This window comes from Elaeis guineensis, chromosome 8, assembly GCF_000442705.2.
Source record: "Elaeis guineensis isolate ETL-2024a chromosome 8, EG11, whole genome shotgun sequence".
NCBI classification, from domain to species: Eukaryota; Viridiplantae; Streptophyta; class Magnoliopsida; order Arecales; family Arecaceae; genus Elaeis; species Elaeis guineensis.
This window is the reverse complement of record NC_026000.2, coordinates 137,205,074-137,224,384: the sequence shown is the minus strand read 5'-3', so window position 1 is coordinate 137,224,384 and position 19,311 is coordinate 137,205,074. Positions and strand designations below refer to the sequence as shown.

The 19,311-nt window shown below is 39.3% G+C and overlaps 1 protein-coding gene across 1 annotated transcript; it reads right to left on the bottom strand.

The window, feature by feature from the left end:
• Window positions 1-7,820: 7,820 nt before the first annotated feature.
• LOC140851247 (L-type lectin-domain containing receptor kinase IX.1-like) lies at window positions 7,821-18,649 on the bottom strand. Its single transcript, XM_073242808.1, has 3 exons — window positions 18,635-18,649; window positions 9,589-11,209; window positions 7,821-8,233 (listed from the first exon to the last, which is right to left on the bottom strand). Exons 1-3 carry the CDS (start codon window positions 18,647-18,649, stop codon window positions 7,821-7,823), a joined length of 2,049 nt encoding a protein of 682 aa, XP_073098909.1.
• Between the last annotated feature and the right edge of the window lie 662 nt (window positions 18,650-19,311).

Genomic DNA, 19,311 nt, shown 5'->3' with positions numbered 1-19,311 from the left:
GAGCACCGGGCTCTGATACCACTTGTTGCCCAGCTATGCAACCCAAGAGGGGGGGGTGAATTGGGTTTTAAAAATTTTAGGCTTAACTAAATACTTGTAAAAAAAGATATATCAAAAGCTTGATGAATGAGGAGAGAGACTTTAGTTTGAGATTAATTACTTAAAACAAGAATGCAAGGATATAATGGAGAATTAAAGAGAAACAATAAAGCATGCCACAAACACAATGATTTATAGTGGTTCGGTGCCAACCTTGCACCTACATCCACTCCCCAAGCTCCTACTTGGGAATTCTAATCCACTATACTTTGTATTCAACCCGAATACAACCGTCGGAAACTCCGACACTAGCTATCCCAAGCTAGTCCACTTATTTCTCGGGTACAAGCCGATCCAATACACTCCGATTTCAGGTTCGGATCAACCTTTCCTTGTTTTGGAAACCCTCCAAAACAAAAATAATTACTCAAAAGATAAAATCAGTTTAGAGCACAAATAAGTACAAGAATAGCTCCTTAAGTGAGCGAATATAACAATAAATACGCTTTACTCAAATGAAGAAGCCCCTCTTGGATTTCCTCAAAGTGGATGAGAGATGAAGTAAATGCTTGAGGAGTTGGTGAGCTTGATTGATGGCTTCTTGAAGGCTTTAAATGAGCTCTTGAATGAGGTTGAGAAGTTGGCTTGAGAAATCCTCTCTTGAATGCACTTGAATGCCCTCTTGAACGCTCTTTCTTTTGTCTTTTCAAATCTCTTGAATGCCTCTTGGATATTTGATGTCTCTCCCTTTTTGTTTTCCACCTTTTGAAACCTTTTATAGCCTTAAGAGACAAGGAAAAACAAACTAGGCAGAAAAAGAGCCGTTATAGCACAAAAAGCAGCATTAAAAAGCAACCAAATCTGACCAAAAACTAGCCGTTACAGGCAAATCCCGTCATATGAGTCGACTCATGAGTCGACTCATGCCTCAGGAGTCGACTCATGAGTCGACCTCTGTTGCAAAGTCCAGAGATTTGGTTTCTGGATTTTCTTGGCCCAAAACAGCAGAAGTCGACTCATGCCTTGTGGGTCGACTCATGAGTCGACTCACAGGTCGTGCCAAGCCAGAAAACCAGCGTGCCATGGCTAATCTTTGCGTGCCAATCAGCTCATAGTTTCATGAGTTGACTCATGAGTCGACTCATGAACTTCAAACCTTCATAACTCCAAAAATATAAGTCCAAAAATCATGAAACTTTCACCAATAGATTACATATCATTTGTTCTACACGATGATGCTATCAAATCAGAGTTTTGATGAAATTATGATTTTGCCCCTGTAGAGCATAAGGTCTTTTTCACATAAAAATTATTTGTATCCCTTCCAACTGTTTTGTAGTCATCAAAATCAATCTAGGAGCAACACTGTCGATTCCGAGCTCCTTCACTACTCTCAAGCCAGCGATGAGCGCTTCATACTCGGCTTGATTATTGGAGGCTTTGAAGTCGAATCGGAGGGCGTACTCAATAACCACTCCCTCCGAGTTGGTGAGCAGGAATCCAGCCCCGCTCTCTCGAGCATTGGAAGCTCCGTCGATGTGCAACACCCAGGTAGACCCGGGGTCAGGTTCGGAGATTGCGGCCTCATTGGAGCTCCCACTTTTCGATCCTTGGTCGGTTGTCGGGCACTTCGCAATAAAGTCAGCCAAGACCTAGGCTTTTAAGGCAGGTCGCGGTCGATACTGAATGTTGAACTCACTCAGCCTCACCGCCCATTTTACCAATCGTCCCGATGTATCGGGGTGACGCAAAATCGCCCTCAGGGGCTGGTCGGTGAGGACCACGATAGCGTGCGTTTGAAAATACGGACGGAGTCATTGTGCAGACACGATCAAGGCGAATATCATTTTCTCCATCTTTGAGTACCGAGCTTTAGCTTCGTGGAGCACTTTGCTGGTGTAGTATATGGGTTGGTGAATTCGGCTCTCGTTCTTCAGGACGAGCACCGAGCTAACTGCCTCTGGGGAGGTTGCCAAGTACAGGTACAGTATTTCTCCAACTTTCGACTTTACAAGCAGTGGCGGGGAGGCCAGATATCTTTTCAGATCCTCGAAGGCCTGCCGGCACTCATCCGGCCAAGAGAAGTCCTTCACCTGCCTCAAGATTTTGAAGAACAGGAGGTATCTCTCAGCCGACCGAGAGATGAATCAACTGAGCACGATGATCCTTCCGTTAAGCTGCTATACCTCCTTTTTGGTGTTCGGATGCCGCATGTCGATGATCGCCTTTATCTTCTCAAGATTAGCCTTAATTCTTCGTTGAGAAACAAGAAACTCGAGAAACTTCTCCGAAGTCACTCCGAAGGCACACTTAGTCGGATTCAACCTCATCCGATATCGTCGAAGAGTGTGAAAAGTTTCTTCAAGATCTTGGACATGATCTGAAATCTGCGCGCTCTTCACCAACATGTCGTCCACGTACACCTCCATGTTGCATTCAATTTGGTCTTTGAAGACCTTATTGACGAGTCGCTGGTAGGTGGCTTCAGTATTTTTCAGTCCGAAGGGCATTACTCTGTAGCAGTAAAGGCCCTTAGCGGTCACGAAGGCTGTGTGCTCCTCGTCTTCGGGTGCTATCCGGATCTGATTGTATCTGGCAAAGGCGTCCATGAAGCTGAGCAGTCGATGGTCGGATGTCGCATCTACCAGCTGGTCGATTTTCGAGAGTGGGAAGCTGTCCTTCGGGCAGGCACGGTTTAGGTCGGTATAGTCGATGCAGATCCTCCACCTCCCGTTGGCATTTTTCACCATGATAACATTGGCGAGCCAATCGGGGTACGTGGTTTCTCTGATGAAGCCCGCCTCGAGTAGCTTATCCACTTCTTCGTCGATGGCCTTCTGTCTTTCAGGAGCAAAAGACCGTTTCTTCTGCCTCACCGGCCTCATTCCAGGGTCGATGTTGAGTCGGTGAGTCATCGTCTTCGGGAGAATGTCGGACATATCCGCTGCCGACCAAGCGAATACGTCGGCATTGGCCCTCAACAGCTCTATTAGCTACCGTTGCTCAGGATCGGATAATTGGGATCCGACCCAGACCACTCGTTCAGGATTCTCCGCTATCAGGACGGAAACCAGCTGTTCGGCCGGTTCGCCCCGTTCTTCCTCTCCCCGCTGGTCCAACTTGTCGGCCGTCTGGGAGTCCTTCGCTTCCTTACTTCGAGCAGAGATTTGGAAGCATCGTCGAGCGAGCTGTTGATCCCCGCGCATCTCTCCGACTCTATTTTTGATCGGAAACCGAACCAGTAGGTGGTAGGTCGAGACTATTGCTCTGAGGGCGTTTAGTCTGGGTCTTCCAAGTATGACGTTGTAGGCCGAAGGCACTTGGACGATCGCAAAGGTCAGGTCGACGGTGCTTTATCGCGGTCCGATTTCAGCTGTTATGGGAAGAGTAATTTCTCCTTCCACTGTGACAGCTTCCCCGGTGAAACCCATCAGGGGCGTGGAGACTCTCTCGAGCCGGTCAGCCGACAGTCGCATTCGGAAGAAAGTCGAGTAGAATAAAATATTTGTCGAACTTCCATTATCAACAAGGATCCTTCTTACATCATAATTTACTATTATTGCTGAGACAACAACAGCGTTGTCATGAGGAGTTTGGATTCTCCGAGCATCTTCATCTATAAAAGTGATTACATCATCTTGGCGCAGCTTCTTCGTTGACTCCCCTCCAGCGGTCATCCCCCTGTCCAGTCGTTTGGAGATCATGTTGATGACTCCGACTGTGGGCTGATTGTTCGCTGCCTCCTCAGTCGGTTGGGGTCGTCGGTCGGGGACGGGTCGAGTTGGCGGGTTCCTTCGAAATTTTTTGAGATACCCTCGACGTATGAGGGCCTTGATTTCATCCTTAAGTTGGATGTACTGCTCGATGTTGTGGCCGTGGCCCCAATGAAATCAGCAGTACTTTCACCGGTCGAGGTCCTTTGCCTTCAAAGATGGAGGCCGTCGCAGATATTCTTCCCCTTCGATCTCCATCAAAATCTGTGCACGAGGAGCAGAGAGAGGGGTATAGGAGTCATACCTACGACGCATCAGCCTCGGACTCCGCCATCGGGGCGATCTCGGGCTCCGTCGCTGGGGTGAGACCTGTTTGTCGGTCGGGGGCTTGCTAGGCTTGGCAGAAGCCCGACCTTTTCTTTGCTTCTCCTTCGAACCCTTGGTCTCAGTCAGGCATCGGTCGGAAGCTCCTTCGTCTGCACGCATGTATTTGTACGCGCGCTCCAGCAGTTCGGCATATGTTCGGAGGAGGATTTTATCTAAGGAGTATGTAAATCGGGACCCCCTTAGCCCCCTCTTCATGGCTGAAATAGCCATGTTTTCGTTGAGGTCCCGAACCTCAAGCGTGGTCGCATTGAATCGCATCACGAAGTGTCGGAGCGTCTCATTTTCTCCCTGCTTGAGGGAGAAAAGACTGTCCAAGATTCGTGACGGCTTTTGGCTGGTGCTGAAATGGGCCACGAAAGCATGCTCGAGCTGCCCGAAGGAGTGGATGCTTTCTGAGCGGAGGTCGGAGTACTAGGCCCTGGTGGCTTTGCGAAGTGTGGTGGGAAAGCCGATGCAAAGGAGGACATTGGTTGCCCCTTGGATCATCATGAGAGCCTTGTAGCTCTTCAGATGGTCAACTGGATCGGTGGAGCCGTCGTAGGGCTCCACATGAGGCATCTTGAACCGACTAGGAATCGGCTCATCGAGGATGAGTCAGGAGAGAGGTTGGGCGGTCTGGAAGTCGATGTCATTCGAAGACTTCTGTCCGTCCACCTGGAGCTAGGCAAGCCGACGGTCGATTTCTTCGAACCTACGTTCGTAGTCGTCGGTCCATCGGTGCTGGGAGACCCCAGGGGTCGAGTCTCCCGACGAATCTGAAAGGGAGGCGGACAGTGTTCGCGGCCGCTTCTCCTTCCTTGCTGGTTCCAGCTGGGAAAGAGAGGGTCGTCGAGATCGGTGGGTATCATGCCGTGGCCGCCTCTCCCCCTCTCGGTGGGAGTGCTGTGACGGCTGCTCCTGAGGAGGAGACGGAGACCGATGCGGGCATCGGCGGCTGCTCCTGGACGGCATCGGGTGCACCGCCGGTTGTCCCGCCGGCGAGTGCGGTAATCGGGTTGGTTGTTGTTGAAAGCTCTTGACTGCATCCATCATCACAGTCATCTGCCGCACGATCACCACGATCTGCGCCTCCGTGGTCATCACAAGATGCGGAGAGCTGGGTTCCACCATGGAGGGTGGAGGAGAGGCCTCTTCCCGATGGAAAGAGTACCTTACCGATCCGGTGGCCCTCGATTGCTGAGCCCTGGTTCTTGTCATCTCGAAAGGATTTTTCAAGCTCTGTGGAGGTCGTGATCCCCCCTACCTGGTGCGCCAAACCTGTTGCGGCCAATCCCCTCGTCGCCTGGTCGTCGGGAACAAGCACCTGCAAGAAAAGTCCACACTGACCGGAGATGCCTCCGGTGGGGATCCTCCGATGGTCAAGTCAGAGAGGAGACTAGGCAACAGTAGAAAAGAATCAGGGAGACTCAGCGGGAGAGAGAGAGAGAGTCCAGGGGTTTCGAAAGAACCTCCTCAGCACTGTTGTCTTCTCCGTTTTATAGTAGAGTGCGGCGTGGTGCCGCCATTAATGGCGCAGACAACTAGGGGAGTTATCAAATCGCCGGAGGCTGTCAGAGTCACCGCGGACTATCAAGTCATCGTGGACTGTCAAATCGCTGGGATTAATCTATGTCCTTGGCAGGACAATGCCTCAGGGCGGTCATGCCGCATGCCCTTATCAGGACAGTAGTCCACAACGGTCGTACGGCGTTTGGGGGAGCCGACCGACCATACGTCGGCATTTGGTTGCGGGACGTCGGGTAAAGACCCGGAGACACCGTCGGCTGGTCTGGCGCATTGCGGGAGTCGGACGTCGGCCACCACCCCCGTCCGACAGTGAGTCGGTAGAGTCGGGCTCCGTCGTTCGGCTAGTCGGAAGCAGAATGGATCTGCCCGACCGACATATCTTCGGTCGGACAGTATCGGCAGTCGTCGGTCGGTGCGATCGGTAGAGTCGGACGTCGGTCGAGCAGGCCCGAGGATGAGTCAGCATAAAAAGGATCGGTCGATATGTCCCAACAGAACCCATGTCTTCGACATGCAAAATAAGATGGAGCTATATGCAAGCCAATGCCAAGCACTTTGACTTTTTATTTTTTAATTAAGATGAAGCATTATATTTATAAGTTTAGATGCAATCAATGTTGATGCAAAGGATTGAAAGTTTCTGTGGAGTTACTAGTGAAATGCAAGCAAGTTACCTACAAAGTGTTGTGCATCCAAATTTTTCAAAAATTTTCACCATAACCGTTGGCAGATAACCCCAGATTTGTTACTACACTTTGATGCAATTATGTAATGAACAATTGTCTACTCTATGTCTATTCAATAATTCCATTATGTAATATACTCTGTCTTTTGGTTTTATTGATTACAGTTGATACATATACCTTTATTTTGACAGACTCTATACTTCTTGCAATTCAATAAATACCAATTCCATTAATAAAGTTTTGGGTGGCTTTTGCTTCCCCTGGTATCAAGAAAAAAAAAATCTTGTTAACATACCACTGTTCTTCGATAAAAATATTACGTAATCTATTCCACAAATATACTATATATGTGCTATTTATTAAATGTTTAATGTGAGAAAATATGGTTTTGTTTATTTGAGAATTATGAATACTTGATGTATTATAGTTTGCATCTTTCTTTCTTTCTCTTTTGTATTTTGAGAATGAGCTGAAGAGTGGGATGCCAACTGGCAAAATTTGATAGCCAATATACATCTTGAAATTGTATGCAGTTATTGTTATCGTGTTCCATGCACCATAGATGAGATAAATCTTAAAATTTATCAACTTTGAAGCAAAAACCTTCAAGAAAACAAATCAAACGAGGAAAGAACATGGGCTTCCTTCATAGAAAAATCAAATTGCCCATCAACAACCACAACAAAGAGGGACAACACCAAAATTACCTAAAACTCTCGGTCCAACATAACCAATATCCAAGTGAAATTCAAAGAAATACCTCAGAGCCCTCTTGAAGCCATACCAGAATCGATCCAATCTACGGCAAAACATTGCCAATAGTGCCATTCAGATTAGAGACGAGATAGCCCAAATCCATGGGCCCAAATCCACAGGCTTTGAGAGGGAAGACCGAAGTAGAGGGATTGGAGTGGAGCAATTTTGATAAAGGTGTTTGTGAAATGGTTAAGAGAGAGGAAATTTAATTATATATGTCATTCAGAATGGTGGCGTCATGATGTTGGAGGCTAACATGGTAAAGGATTACATCAAGCAAATGGAGTAACTTGAGGGATTAAACTAATTTTTTCTTTTAATAGAGGGCATCAAAGTGGAACTTGGACAAAATCAAGGGGACAAAAGTATAGTCATCTCTTATAAATTGGCAAATGACAAGTAAAAGGTTCAGATGTGGCATCTTGCAAAGCATCATTGTCACACAATCATCCTCTATATGTATGTAAAAAATGAAAACCTCAATTATCTAATTTCATATAACCTATATCATCATAAAATTCTAATATTACATACAAACCAAAAACATCACTTTTTGGATAAATCCTTTTACATATACAATTGTGGGAGAAGATCAAAAATAACATTAACAAGTAAAACTCACAAGCTCAATATGTATGAGACAGTACCAACTGTAAGACCAAAATATAACTTGCAAATCTAATATATAATATGACGTTAACATCAGAATCTCTTGCCACAAAATTACCACCCTTTAGCTTTCTAACTTGATTGAGTTTGGAATACTAGGGTGGCTACTATAAAGATCAGAGATATCAACCAAAGGAGAACGTAAAATAACCGGAAGAGACATGTTAGGTGACAGAGTCGGTAGTGGAGCATCAAATTTTAGAACATTAATGGCTTGTCTTATTGATGGCCTTAGCTCATAATCTAGGTGAGTGCACCATAGCCCAACAATCAGCAAGCACTCCATTTGTAGCTCATCAAACTGCATCTTTAAATTTTCATCTGTAGCATTTAGGTGTATTCCTTTTCCATAAAGCTTCCGAACCCAATTTACTAAATCCATTTCACCATGCTTTATTGCAATCGGCTTTCTACCACAAACAATTTCTAATATTACTACTCCAAAGCTATAGACATCGGACTCTTTACAAGCTTTACCTGTAAAATTTTTCATTGATCAGTACAAAAAATAAATTTATATAAATATGAATGCTCATTTTTAATTAAAAAAAAATATAAATATGTCATCACTTTACAATTAAGAAACATTAATCCTTTCTAGATTCCAAACATATAGATACGAGTCTTTCCAAATAAATTCAAGCAAGAATATTTGTTAATTCTGTAACTAATTAATTAGCCATGAAAATTGGATTAATTGTTATGGATATACGGTGATTTAAGATATTTATTTCAAACAAACATATCATAAATATCCAAAGAAACCGGCAAATCTTATACAAAACTAGTTATTGTCTACGTACAAAAGCACAACACTGCTAAAAATTTTAGATGTAGAATAAATTTTGAATGTATTTGATTTATCCTTTGTCTCAATGGTAGATAATTATAATAAATTTATAGATCAACAGTCCCACATACCTCCAACCTGCAGTCCTCGAAAATAGAACAAATTCCCTTTGCAAGCATATGACTTGGATAAAAGTAATTATGATGCCCAACCAACGTACTCGTCCAGCTTCCAATCCATCGCACGAGTGAGTGGGGAACACCACGCACTATGAGTGGAGGACAGCTTCGCACCGTCTAACGTCGACTGAAAAGATTAATTAGTGCGATGGCCGTATCCCCTGCTCATATTCATGCCAAGTTCATCGTGCTGCATGGCTGGTGTAGTTCGCACTTTTTTAAAGCTTTTCTTTTGACCAAGGGAATATATTCACCGTACTCTAAATCACATCATTAATGACGTTGGATAGGAAGCTGGACGAGTACGTCAGTTGGGCAACTTAGCATTATTTATTTATTATTATTATTGGTCATCTCTGATGACCATAGTCAATTATTCTTTTTTTTTATTTATTTGAGGAAAGGCAATAGTCAATGTTAGAAAAGTGGTTCTTTTATTGGTGCTGCCTACAAAATGCTACGATAAGGTCGACGTGTTGCAAGACCTGAATTTTTGGTCCGAGACAGGCTCGGAGCCTGCTCTTCATTGATCTAAGCCTGGGTTGTTTGTATATAGCAAGTACAGAAGTGGCTTAACTTTGATGCATGCATGGTAGACAATGTGATCGTCCAACAGATTATTTGCTGCACATTTTGCTCTCAATGAAGCGGTTGTGCGATGCAAAACAAACCTCCTTCATATGATCCCGTCAAACTTTTATCTCTCTCTACGGGAGGGGAAAAAAAAAAAAAAAAGGGTAAACGATAACCCTAGAAATCTAGCTAAACTAAAATTAAACAATTAAATTAGATTTCTATATATAGTTTTTAAATTCAAATAATATACCTTTATGAAATGCATCATAAAAAATTATATATATTACCTGTCAAGGCATATTCAGGTGCCATGTATCCCCGGGTGCCTGCCAACACTGTCGTTGCAGACTCGCTGTCATGATCCACAAGTTTTGCCAATCCAAAATCGCCGAGTTTAGCGTTGAATTCTGCATCCAGCATCACGTTGCTTGGCTTCACATCTCTGTGGACTACGCACTGCTCCCATTCCTCATGAAGATAGAGCAATGCCGAGGCCAATCCCAAAGCAATCTTATACCTCTCTGGCCATGCAAGCAAATTCTCCTTATGGTATAGATGGTAATCCAGACTTTTGTTGGGCATGTACTCGTAGACAAGCAGCAGGTCATTCTTTTCATGACAATAGCCAACCAGCTGCACAAGATTGCGATGCCTTAGCCGACTTATGATGGTGACTTCTGATATGTATTCTTTGGCCCCTTGCTTGGAGCCTCTAGATATCCTTTTGACGGCCACTTCAAGATTCGAGCCATGCAATACTCCCTTGTAGACCCCCCCGAATCCTCCCTCCCCAAGCTTCCCCTCCTCCGTAAAATTTTTGGTTGCACTCACAAGCACACTGTAAGGAAATCTCCTTGGCCCGCCACTTCTCTGAAATGCATCATCGATTAATGAATCGATAGCCATCTCCACTTGTTCCGTCGCCGTGCTGCCCTTTTTACATCGACGATATCTGAAAGCATATACAAAACCAAACCCACATGCTACGAACCCAGCGCCAATGGCAGACGCCAAGGATTTATTAAAACTCGAATGACTCAAGTTGGTTTGACCCAAATCCGTGGAAGAGAAACTCCACGATGTAATGCGATGGGACTCGGTGTCTATACCTGTTGCAGCTGAGAAGCCAATGACGCCTTTATCAGGAAGGACTTCCCTCAGGTCAACAACATGAGAGACGCTCCAATACCTGGTAGCATCCGAGGTATTACGAAGAGAGACACTCAAATTTTTAGTACTAGCATTGTAGCAAACGCATGCATTAAAGAACTGCTGTCTGAAGCTGGCTTGCAAGTCCACATGCGCAACGGAGAAGATGGTGTGGACGTCAATTCCCACATGATTGTTGCTTGAATCATTGAACTCAACGTTTTTATGGCTATCAAACTCGATAGCCACAAGCGTACTATTTCTGGTTTTGTTGGCACCGAAAGTACTAAACAGACCAAGAGTCCCACCGGATGAATTCTTCGGGATCTCAGAAGGATACGGCGAGAGGAAGAAGGCGAGCCCATCGGCACTTGCACCAGTGCTGCTGAAGTTGCCCATCCTGAATAAGAAACACGTAGAGAAGTCGATGACTGAGGCGTCATCATAGAAGGCCACTGGCTCAGGATATGTTACTCTGCCTACACTCCATTGAAGGGAGGAAGTGGAAGAGTCACCTTGGTTCTTGGTGAGCTGGATTTCTTCGCCATCGAAGAAGGCATCGGCCTGGTAACATAGGTTTGGCTTGTTAAGAGAATTACCAGATAAGTTGAAGGAGAGTGAGCTTGCAAGGGGGATTAGGATGGACGAGAAGTGCAAGAGGAGCACCAAGATTTGGAGAGTGGGAAGAAGGATTCTAGAATCGGAGAGAGCCATGGTGGGAGGAGCATTCGTTCCAAGGCGGTTTGGAGCTTTATGAAGCTACCGATGGTGGTGCGGACCACCATGAGGGCATAAAGTGGTCCACGACATCTCTACTTTGCAGAAAGAGGATTAAGTTCGGAAAGCATCATCGGCGAGACTTCGACGATCTAACCAAGAAGACCACGAAAAGTCATCAAGTCTTTCCGCTGTTAATCCCAATTAGGGAGACTTTAATTTATCTGATTTACCAAAAAAAATAGAAAAAGAAAGAAGTTTCAAGGAAAAACTTATTTGGATATAACGAGAGAAAATAAATTACCTAGTGGTCCTTCCGTTAAACAGACGGTAGTTTCTTTAGTCCCCGGTCTTTAGCGGATGTACATATTTATTCACCAATACATACATGATTAAAAATAATTTTGTATACATAGATATAAATGTGTGCAGAGACAATATAAGTATATAACTATATGCAGAGAGAATTAATATAACTATACGTAAGGACTTGTATAAGTATATCATAAAACTATTAGTGTATATATATCCTATATAATTAGTATCTATATGCAGGACTAAAAACTAAATGATAATGGACAAAGGACTGCATATTAAAGTCTGATCGAAGAAAGGACCGGGCATTAATGAATAAAAATCATATAGAGTAGGGACTAGAGAAAAAAATTATGGGACAGACTTTCTATTTTGTCATATTTCTCTTAGTTCCGATCTTAAAAAAAAAATAAATAAATAAAAGTTAAAGACTCCTGCTAACGGAATTGTTAGTCTTATAATTGAAAATAAAAAAATATAGTATTCTCTTTCTTCTTCGCTGGCATAATATATTTTTTAGTAATATATATTATATGGTCAATTAATACATACTCATCGATTTTTTGATACATACTGTAAATTTCTTTGATGCATACTTAGCGGTGATCCAATACGCACCTTTAGATAATTCAATACATATTTTTCAAAATATGGAGTGCATCAATACATTGTACATGGCCAAATGATACACACTTAGTAAGTTAATCATCTAACAATCCAAGATATCTCCACATAAAGTGATCCACAATTTCAGAATATTATATTCATTAATATATATTGTATGTTATGATAATGTATACTCATCAACTTTCTAATATATATTATAAGTTTTTTTTGATATATATATATCTAGATATGATTCAATATATATTTTCAGATAAATTGATATAGAATTTCTAGAATATATTTTTTACCTAGAGATATATATTGAAATATTGCTAGATATATATTAAAAAACTTATAGTATAGTTAAAAAGTTGATGAGTGTATATCATCTGATCATATAGCATGTAATTTGTGAGCATAATATTTTAAAAATTATGTATCGATCAATTTATTTGGAGGTGTGTATCAGATTGTTAAATGATTAATTTACTAAGTGTGTATTATCTGACCATATTCTGTATATTGATGAACTTCATATTTTGAAATTATGTATCAATTTATTTGAAGGTATGTAGTAACTTCTTGATGATTAATTTATTTAGTATGCATCATATGAGTATGTAGTACACATCGATAAAAAATGTGCTAAATTTTATCAAAAAAAAAGCATGTACTGAAAACAAGAAAAAAAAGATAATGCCATATTTTTTTAATCATAAAATTAATAATTCTATTATCTTTTACTTTTATATTCATTCTTTAAGTTTGCTTTTTAAAAAAATGGGGCAAACTATAAAACCAACCCCATAATTTTTTCTCTTGTCACTGTCCCATATTATTTTTGTTCAGTATTAAGTTCCATAAGAGAAAGTAAATGGATAATTGTTCCATCTATTGATAGCCCAAAATTTACCAAACTCGGCTTACTTTACCCTGCACATCATTTTGTTAACCCTATTTTCTAGGGCGGTGGCCAATCAAGTTAGCATTCTACCTAAATAATTATATTTATAATATAAAAAAGCTTGGCTATAGAGCCGCACATGAGCCAAGTAGTTTAAGAGCAGGTCAGGCTCGACTTTTTTTGGCTACCAATGATATTTGATAATTTGAGAAGAATATTTTGATAATCTAATAGTTTGATAATTTAATAACCATTATCCTATGGATTAGATTTGGATGTGATGGACATCTAAACCAATAATCCAATTGCACAAATATAAATTTTATTCATCATTAATAAAACTTTCATACTCTTTCTTGTGATTAGTAATGTAAAAGATGACTATTCCACCATTCATTCATCAAAAAATGAAGTAAACATCCAAAATAAATTGAAGAAAAAGAAAAATTATATAGAAAAAGGTCCCAATCAACGTCTCAAAAATTTGGGGAGAGATAGGTTCTATGAAAAGGAATCTAAATAATAAGATATTAACGAAGTATCAAAGAGAAAGTGATTCCAAAACTTTGCTCTAGAGAGTAGACTAAGAGGAAACAAAGAATCATATAGACAACCAAGATTAATCAATTGAGTTTAAATATGTTAAGTAGCTTAATTAACTCCAAAAATTTAATATAATATAGAAAGGGTCAACAATGTATATCAAGCATTTTATACCAGTCTCATATATGATACGGACAGTGCATGTGGAGGAACTACAATGATTAAAATAAGTTAAGATAATAGCCAGGTTGATTAAATGAACAATTAGCATAAAAGAGATCACTCCAACGAACCTTTATTTTGATCCTACATATGTTGAGTAGCCAATTGATCTCTGTTTACACCACATCCAAGCCAACTATGATCTAAAGATGGATACATTAAGGGAAGTGCTGGATAAGATACCAAGGATACAAGCTGAATAACTGTGATGGAGATCAAGAGGATAAGAGCTATCAGCTTAGGTGTTTACACCACATCTTTACTCAAGGTAGCATCTAAAAGACAGGTGCTCATTTAGTAGTATGGTGGAGTCGAAATATGATAGATGTAATAGGATTTTAGATGATCTTAATAGAGTTACAAGATCGGAGTGATAGGATACCATAGTGAAAATGGTCAAATTGATCAAAAGACATGATAGCATAAGCTAAACAAGGAAGACAATCAGGATAAACCGCAATGAAAAAGACTAAAAAAAGGCTGGTAACAAGTGGATGTCAATTTAGTGCATTTATCAGCCCGATGGACAGTACGTAGTCTAACCAATTTGATGAACATGGAAAGTGAGAGGACAGTTGGCATTAGTTGCTAGAATTGTTAGAAGTAAGGGCCCAATGGAGGCTTCCATCATTAGAATAGATTGTTACCATGCAATTTATCTTTTAGTTTAAAAAGCAGATAAACTCTAAAGACCTTTTGACATATCAATGGATCTATTTTTTCTTTAATTTACCTTTATGTTTCTTGTTCTTACTTTACTAGTAGGACTCTAATCTACTATCAAAGTACTAGTTGTAGTAGATCATTTCAATAATAGCCCTGCTACATCCTTGTTCTATCCTATCCATGTTTTTTCGAACAACTGTCGTCATCTTTCTTTCAATCCTACCATTCTATGTTTGATTAATCCAATGTCAGTAATACATCCACACATCTACTTTGCTGTAGGCTTGTGATCCCATCCTGATAGTGAAGAGAACAATCCCAAAAGCTTAAGGCAATAGTGAAAGGACCGACAACGTATATAAAGCTCAATAGAGCATGCCTCTTTTCCTTCTCTTTCTTTCTGGTTTTTTTTTTTTTTTCCAAAGGTAAGCATGCCACAGAACTACTAAATTCCACTTTGTCCACACATTTCATAGATTTTTATTATTCAATAATGCAATTTATATATGAATGTTGCATGTTATTAGGTTAACACATCATCTTTAGGATTCAAATAAATATCAATTTAGGGTAATTTGTATGAGGCAAGGCATGCCCAACTATTTGAATTTGACTAGTTTATACAACGGGGTCTCCCTTTTCCTTCAAAAATAAAACTAATAAATAAACAAACCATCAATCTAATGAAAACTAGAATATGTGGTCATGAATAATGCCATAGTAGTTGTTTGCTAGTAGGTGAAACAACTCAGAATTATAGCAAAAAAAATATTATAAATGAAAGATTTTATTATTTGCTAGTAGCCTCTGTTGGTTGGGACAGTAGGCTCTGGTTGCCATGATCCCCGTTTCAGCTCAGCTTTGAGAGCAATGACTTGGTAAATTCAGATTGTCTCCATCTCCCTTGAATGCTTATTTATTGGCTGTGAAAAAATGAAAAAATTTGCAGTCAATTGTGTGTTAAATACATGTGGTGCTATATGTCATTGTTTGACTAGAGATAAATGGACTGAAATTTTTTTAACAAAAGTGTTGGATATGACTTGATTTATAAGCCTCCAAGAGCTAATTAAATAGGGATCTTTCTTCTGCAGTGAAGTGAGAGGGATGCAACGAGTGAAATCAGTTCAGATCTAAATTGACTTATTTTATTATATATATCACTTGTAACCTTAAAAGAAAAATATAATTAAGTGTTCTAGATATTGGATACATTGAGGGATAGAGTTTGAGAGGATGTCTTGCTCTCTAGATGTTTATTTAAAATTTTTGATCAGATGTTTATTTCATCTTCCTGATGGAGGAAAGTCATGCAGATTAGCTCTAGACTGGATTTTGTATCTTTACAACTTAGCTATGGCTAGATTCAAGTACCGATTAAGAGATCGGTGAGGGAAGCAATCTAAATCGTGGACAGAAATTTTATTCAAATGGTAGAGTAAGCAAGTTTGCCATGGTTACTCTATAGATATTAATTCTAAATTATCACATGCTTTGTTTGATTCTGTAAGTCAAAAAGTTAAACGAATGCTTGCAACTTTCCATAAATAATGATCGGATATATTGTGGAATCTTGGAATTGTTGGGGCCTTTCTTTTTTTTTTTTTAGTAAATTAGATTTATTGTATCAATCTTGTGCAAATACATTCATATAAATCAGAAAATAAAAATATATAAGAAATTAGAAAGAACATCTGTCATAGTAGTCCATAATATAGTTATATTTAATTGACCATGTACGACATTATCCAGTCTGCAGTATTATTTCTTCTCTATAAATATGTATCACCTCATATGAGTATAGAGTTGTTCTTATTCTACAACAATCCTGTATCAAAAATAAGACGTGGTATCTACGGAGACCATCCTTTGAATTTGATAATTAATAGAACTATTGCCGGTGAGCCTTCGAGAATAGTTGAAATTGGCAACTTTGCTAAGCCTTAGTCAACTCTGTTGTAGTTTTTAATTGACTAGATATGTCATAAAACGTTTGAACCTTAACTAATTGTTGGCATCCAGTTGGAAGGACATGCAAACTCTAGCTTCGTGAATACCATGATTGACATCACCTGTTGCCAACCCCAGCTTGGTAAAAGAGAGAGTTTAGTACATGAGAGGGTCCACTCATCCACAATCGCAATTTATTTGTCTCATACAATATTTTATTAAATAGTAATATCACTCGATCGGGTCATACAGAAGTAGCGATCCTAGCAAGCACAAGAGAATGGTATGGTCAACGTAATAATTGTCAAATAACGCATTGTTATTTGGCTTCTACTGCAGAATAACTTATGGAATAGTGGTAATTATTTAAAACACAATTACTACGTAACACCCTATAAAAAATGTTACATACAATGACCATTATAGTTTTATAATGCCATTATTTTAGACCCGCATCTAACTTTTCCAATGTAGTTTGATGCGCAGGTTGTTTGACTATGCTATCTGTTGACATAGTAAAAGGCACTACATATTTACCCTCTAAGCATTTTTATATGCTAAGAACATCAAATAAAAAAAAGGTGCCTGACCAAAATTGATGTCGTGTAGAGACTCAGTCGGTACTGCTTTTGCTTGTTGCCATTGTTCTAAAAAATCTAATGCTAAATTTGAATTAGATTAGCATGAAAATGAAATTCTTTATTTTTTCTTCAATTGGTTGTAAAATTTTTAGAGCTTTTAGTAGCAAGGATATTTATTTTTTAAAAAAAAGCAAAAATAAAAATAATGAATGATAGAGGTTTTGTGCCAAATGTTATTTTCAACAACAATTTCCGTTTAGTCAGCATTGCGGGAACAAGAACACAAAAACAATATGAACAAAGACCAAATTGGCCTGTAGCTTTTCTTTTTTAAAAACAATAAGATAGAAAACTTGCTTGAGATTTGACAGTGCCTTTCGGCGCGGTCTCGTTTGCTTTAGGGACCATCGATGACACGAGCGTATGTTTTCAAAAAGATTTAAAAAAAAAAGAAGTAGAAAGAGAGAAAGATGACATGAGTGCAGGTGCATTGCATCTCTAAAAGGCAGTCATAAATGTCTGCAAGGTCGGAACCAGAGAAGAATTTTTTGGGTGCGCTAAAAACAAGGGGAGAGGTGAACAACCAGTTTGCAACTCCAAAAGAGGCAGAGATCCTGCAAGGTGGTCAGAGGCAACAACAAAGAACATTCTAGCTCTCTGTCATTAGTTCTGCACCAAGATGCCTACATGGGCCCTTCTTAGATACGATCTTAGATTATCACAAATAATATTAAAAAAATAATATAAATAATATAAAAATTTAATATAAAATATATTATTTTATATGATTGATCCATATAGTCACTATTTTTCAAAATATATTTAATATCTATAATTTTATTTTTTTATTTAAAAATTTTGAATAACAAAAATATCCATACTTTTTGAAAAAAAATTGTAATATCTTATATCCATATTATGGCATCCTGAATGTAGGAAGTCATAATTTTGATAAAGAATGTGATAATATACCACAGGATATCATAATTTTTTCAAAGAGCAGAAATATTTTCGTCATTCAAAATTTTCAAACGAAAAAATGAAACTGCAGGCATTAAATGAACATTAAAAAGTAGTTGGACAAAAATATCCCTTCTATATTCTGACATCCTGGATCATATCATGACATCCTGCATGCAAGAAGTCATAATTTAATGCAGAATATCATCATATACTATAGGATGTCATAATTTTCTAAACCATATTATGACATCCTGCATGTAGAAAATCGTAATATGTCACAGGATGTCATAATTTTTTTTAAAAGGTAAAGATATTTTCATAATGTAAAATTTTTAAACGAAAAAATGGAACTACAGATATTAAATACGTGTTAGAAAGTGGTAGCTACGTAAACCAATCACATAAAGCGGTGTACTTCACGTTAGATTTTCTACACCACCTATGGTGCACAAAGAATTTCTCAATGATATTATAGTAGCAAATGATATTATAGCAGATTGGGCTCATATTTCATGTGAATTAGGAGGACACTACAATATGAATTTTTTTGAAGCTGATTCAATCACGATATAGTGCTCGTGAATTGAATTGGACTTAGATTCTTAGCCTGACAAAAAATATCAGAACTTAAACCGTATGCAAGCATGTATCTAGTTCTATATTGATCGCATGGAAAGATTTTAGATATTAAATGATGCTAAAAAATTTAAATAATACCTTGTTGCTAACCATCTTTAGATGGGATCCTAAGTTGTTTGAATGGTCCCTACAGCCTACAACATATATATACCACATGGTCTACCTCATGTATAAAATTAGCATAAAAGATCACATTCAGGCTTGAGATAATTCCAAAAGATCTAGGTTGTCAATAATCAAGATGAAGTAATCATGAAAACACCGCATCCCCTCTTCAGATCACACCAACTCCTTTCCATCTAACCAACTAGGTAATGGCAAAATATTTTCTTTGAAAAAAAATAATAAAAATAATTAGACATGCCCAACCTTCATACATGAAACTAACACTTTACATGTCACAGGAACAGATCTTTGTATCACAATTTTGCCATGCAGTGCTTTGTTTGCATCCACATCTTAAGTTGGTGACATCATCCATGTCTATCCAATGAGCTGGGTGGGTCTACATCTGCTGGTCTACACTTGGATGGCAGGAGTTCGGTGGGAAAGGAGGTGGTAACACCTCCTTTTGTTTTCTTTTTTTTCTTTTCCTTAAAAAAGAATAAGAAAAAAAAACTAATCTTATAACAACACAAAATCTCAATCAAATGACTAATTTGAAAGTATTATTTGAAATCATTAGTCCTCTATAAATATTCAAGATCTAATCAATACATAATCGATGTAGAAATAGATACACATCTATATGGGTC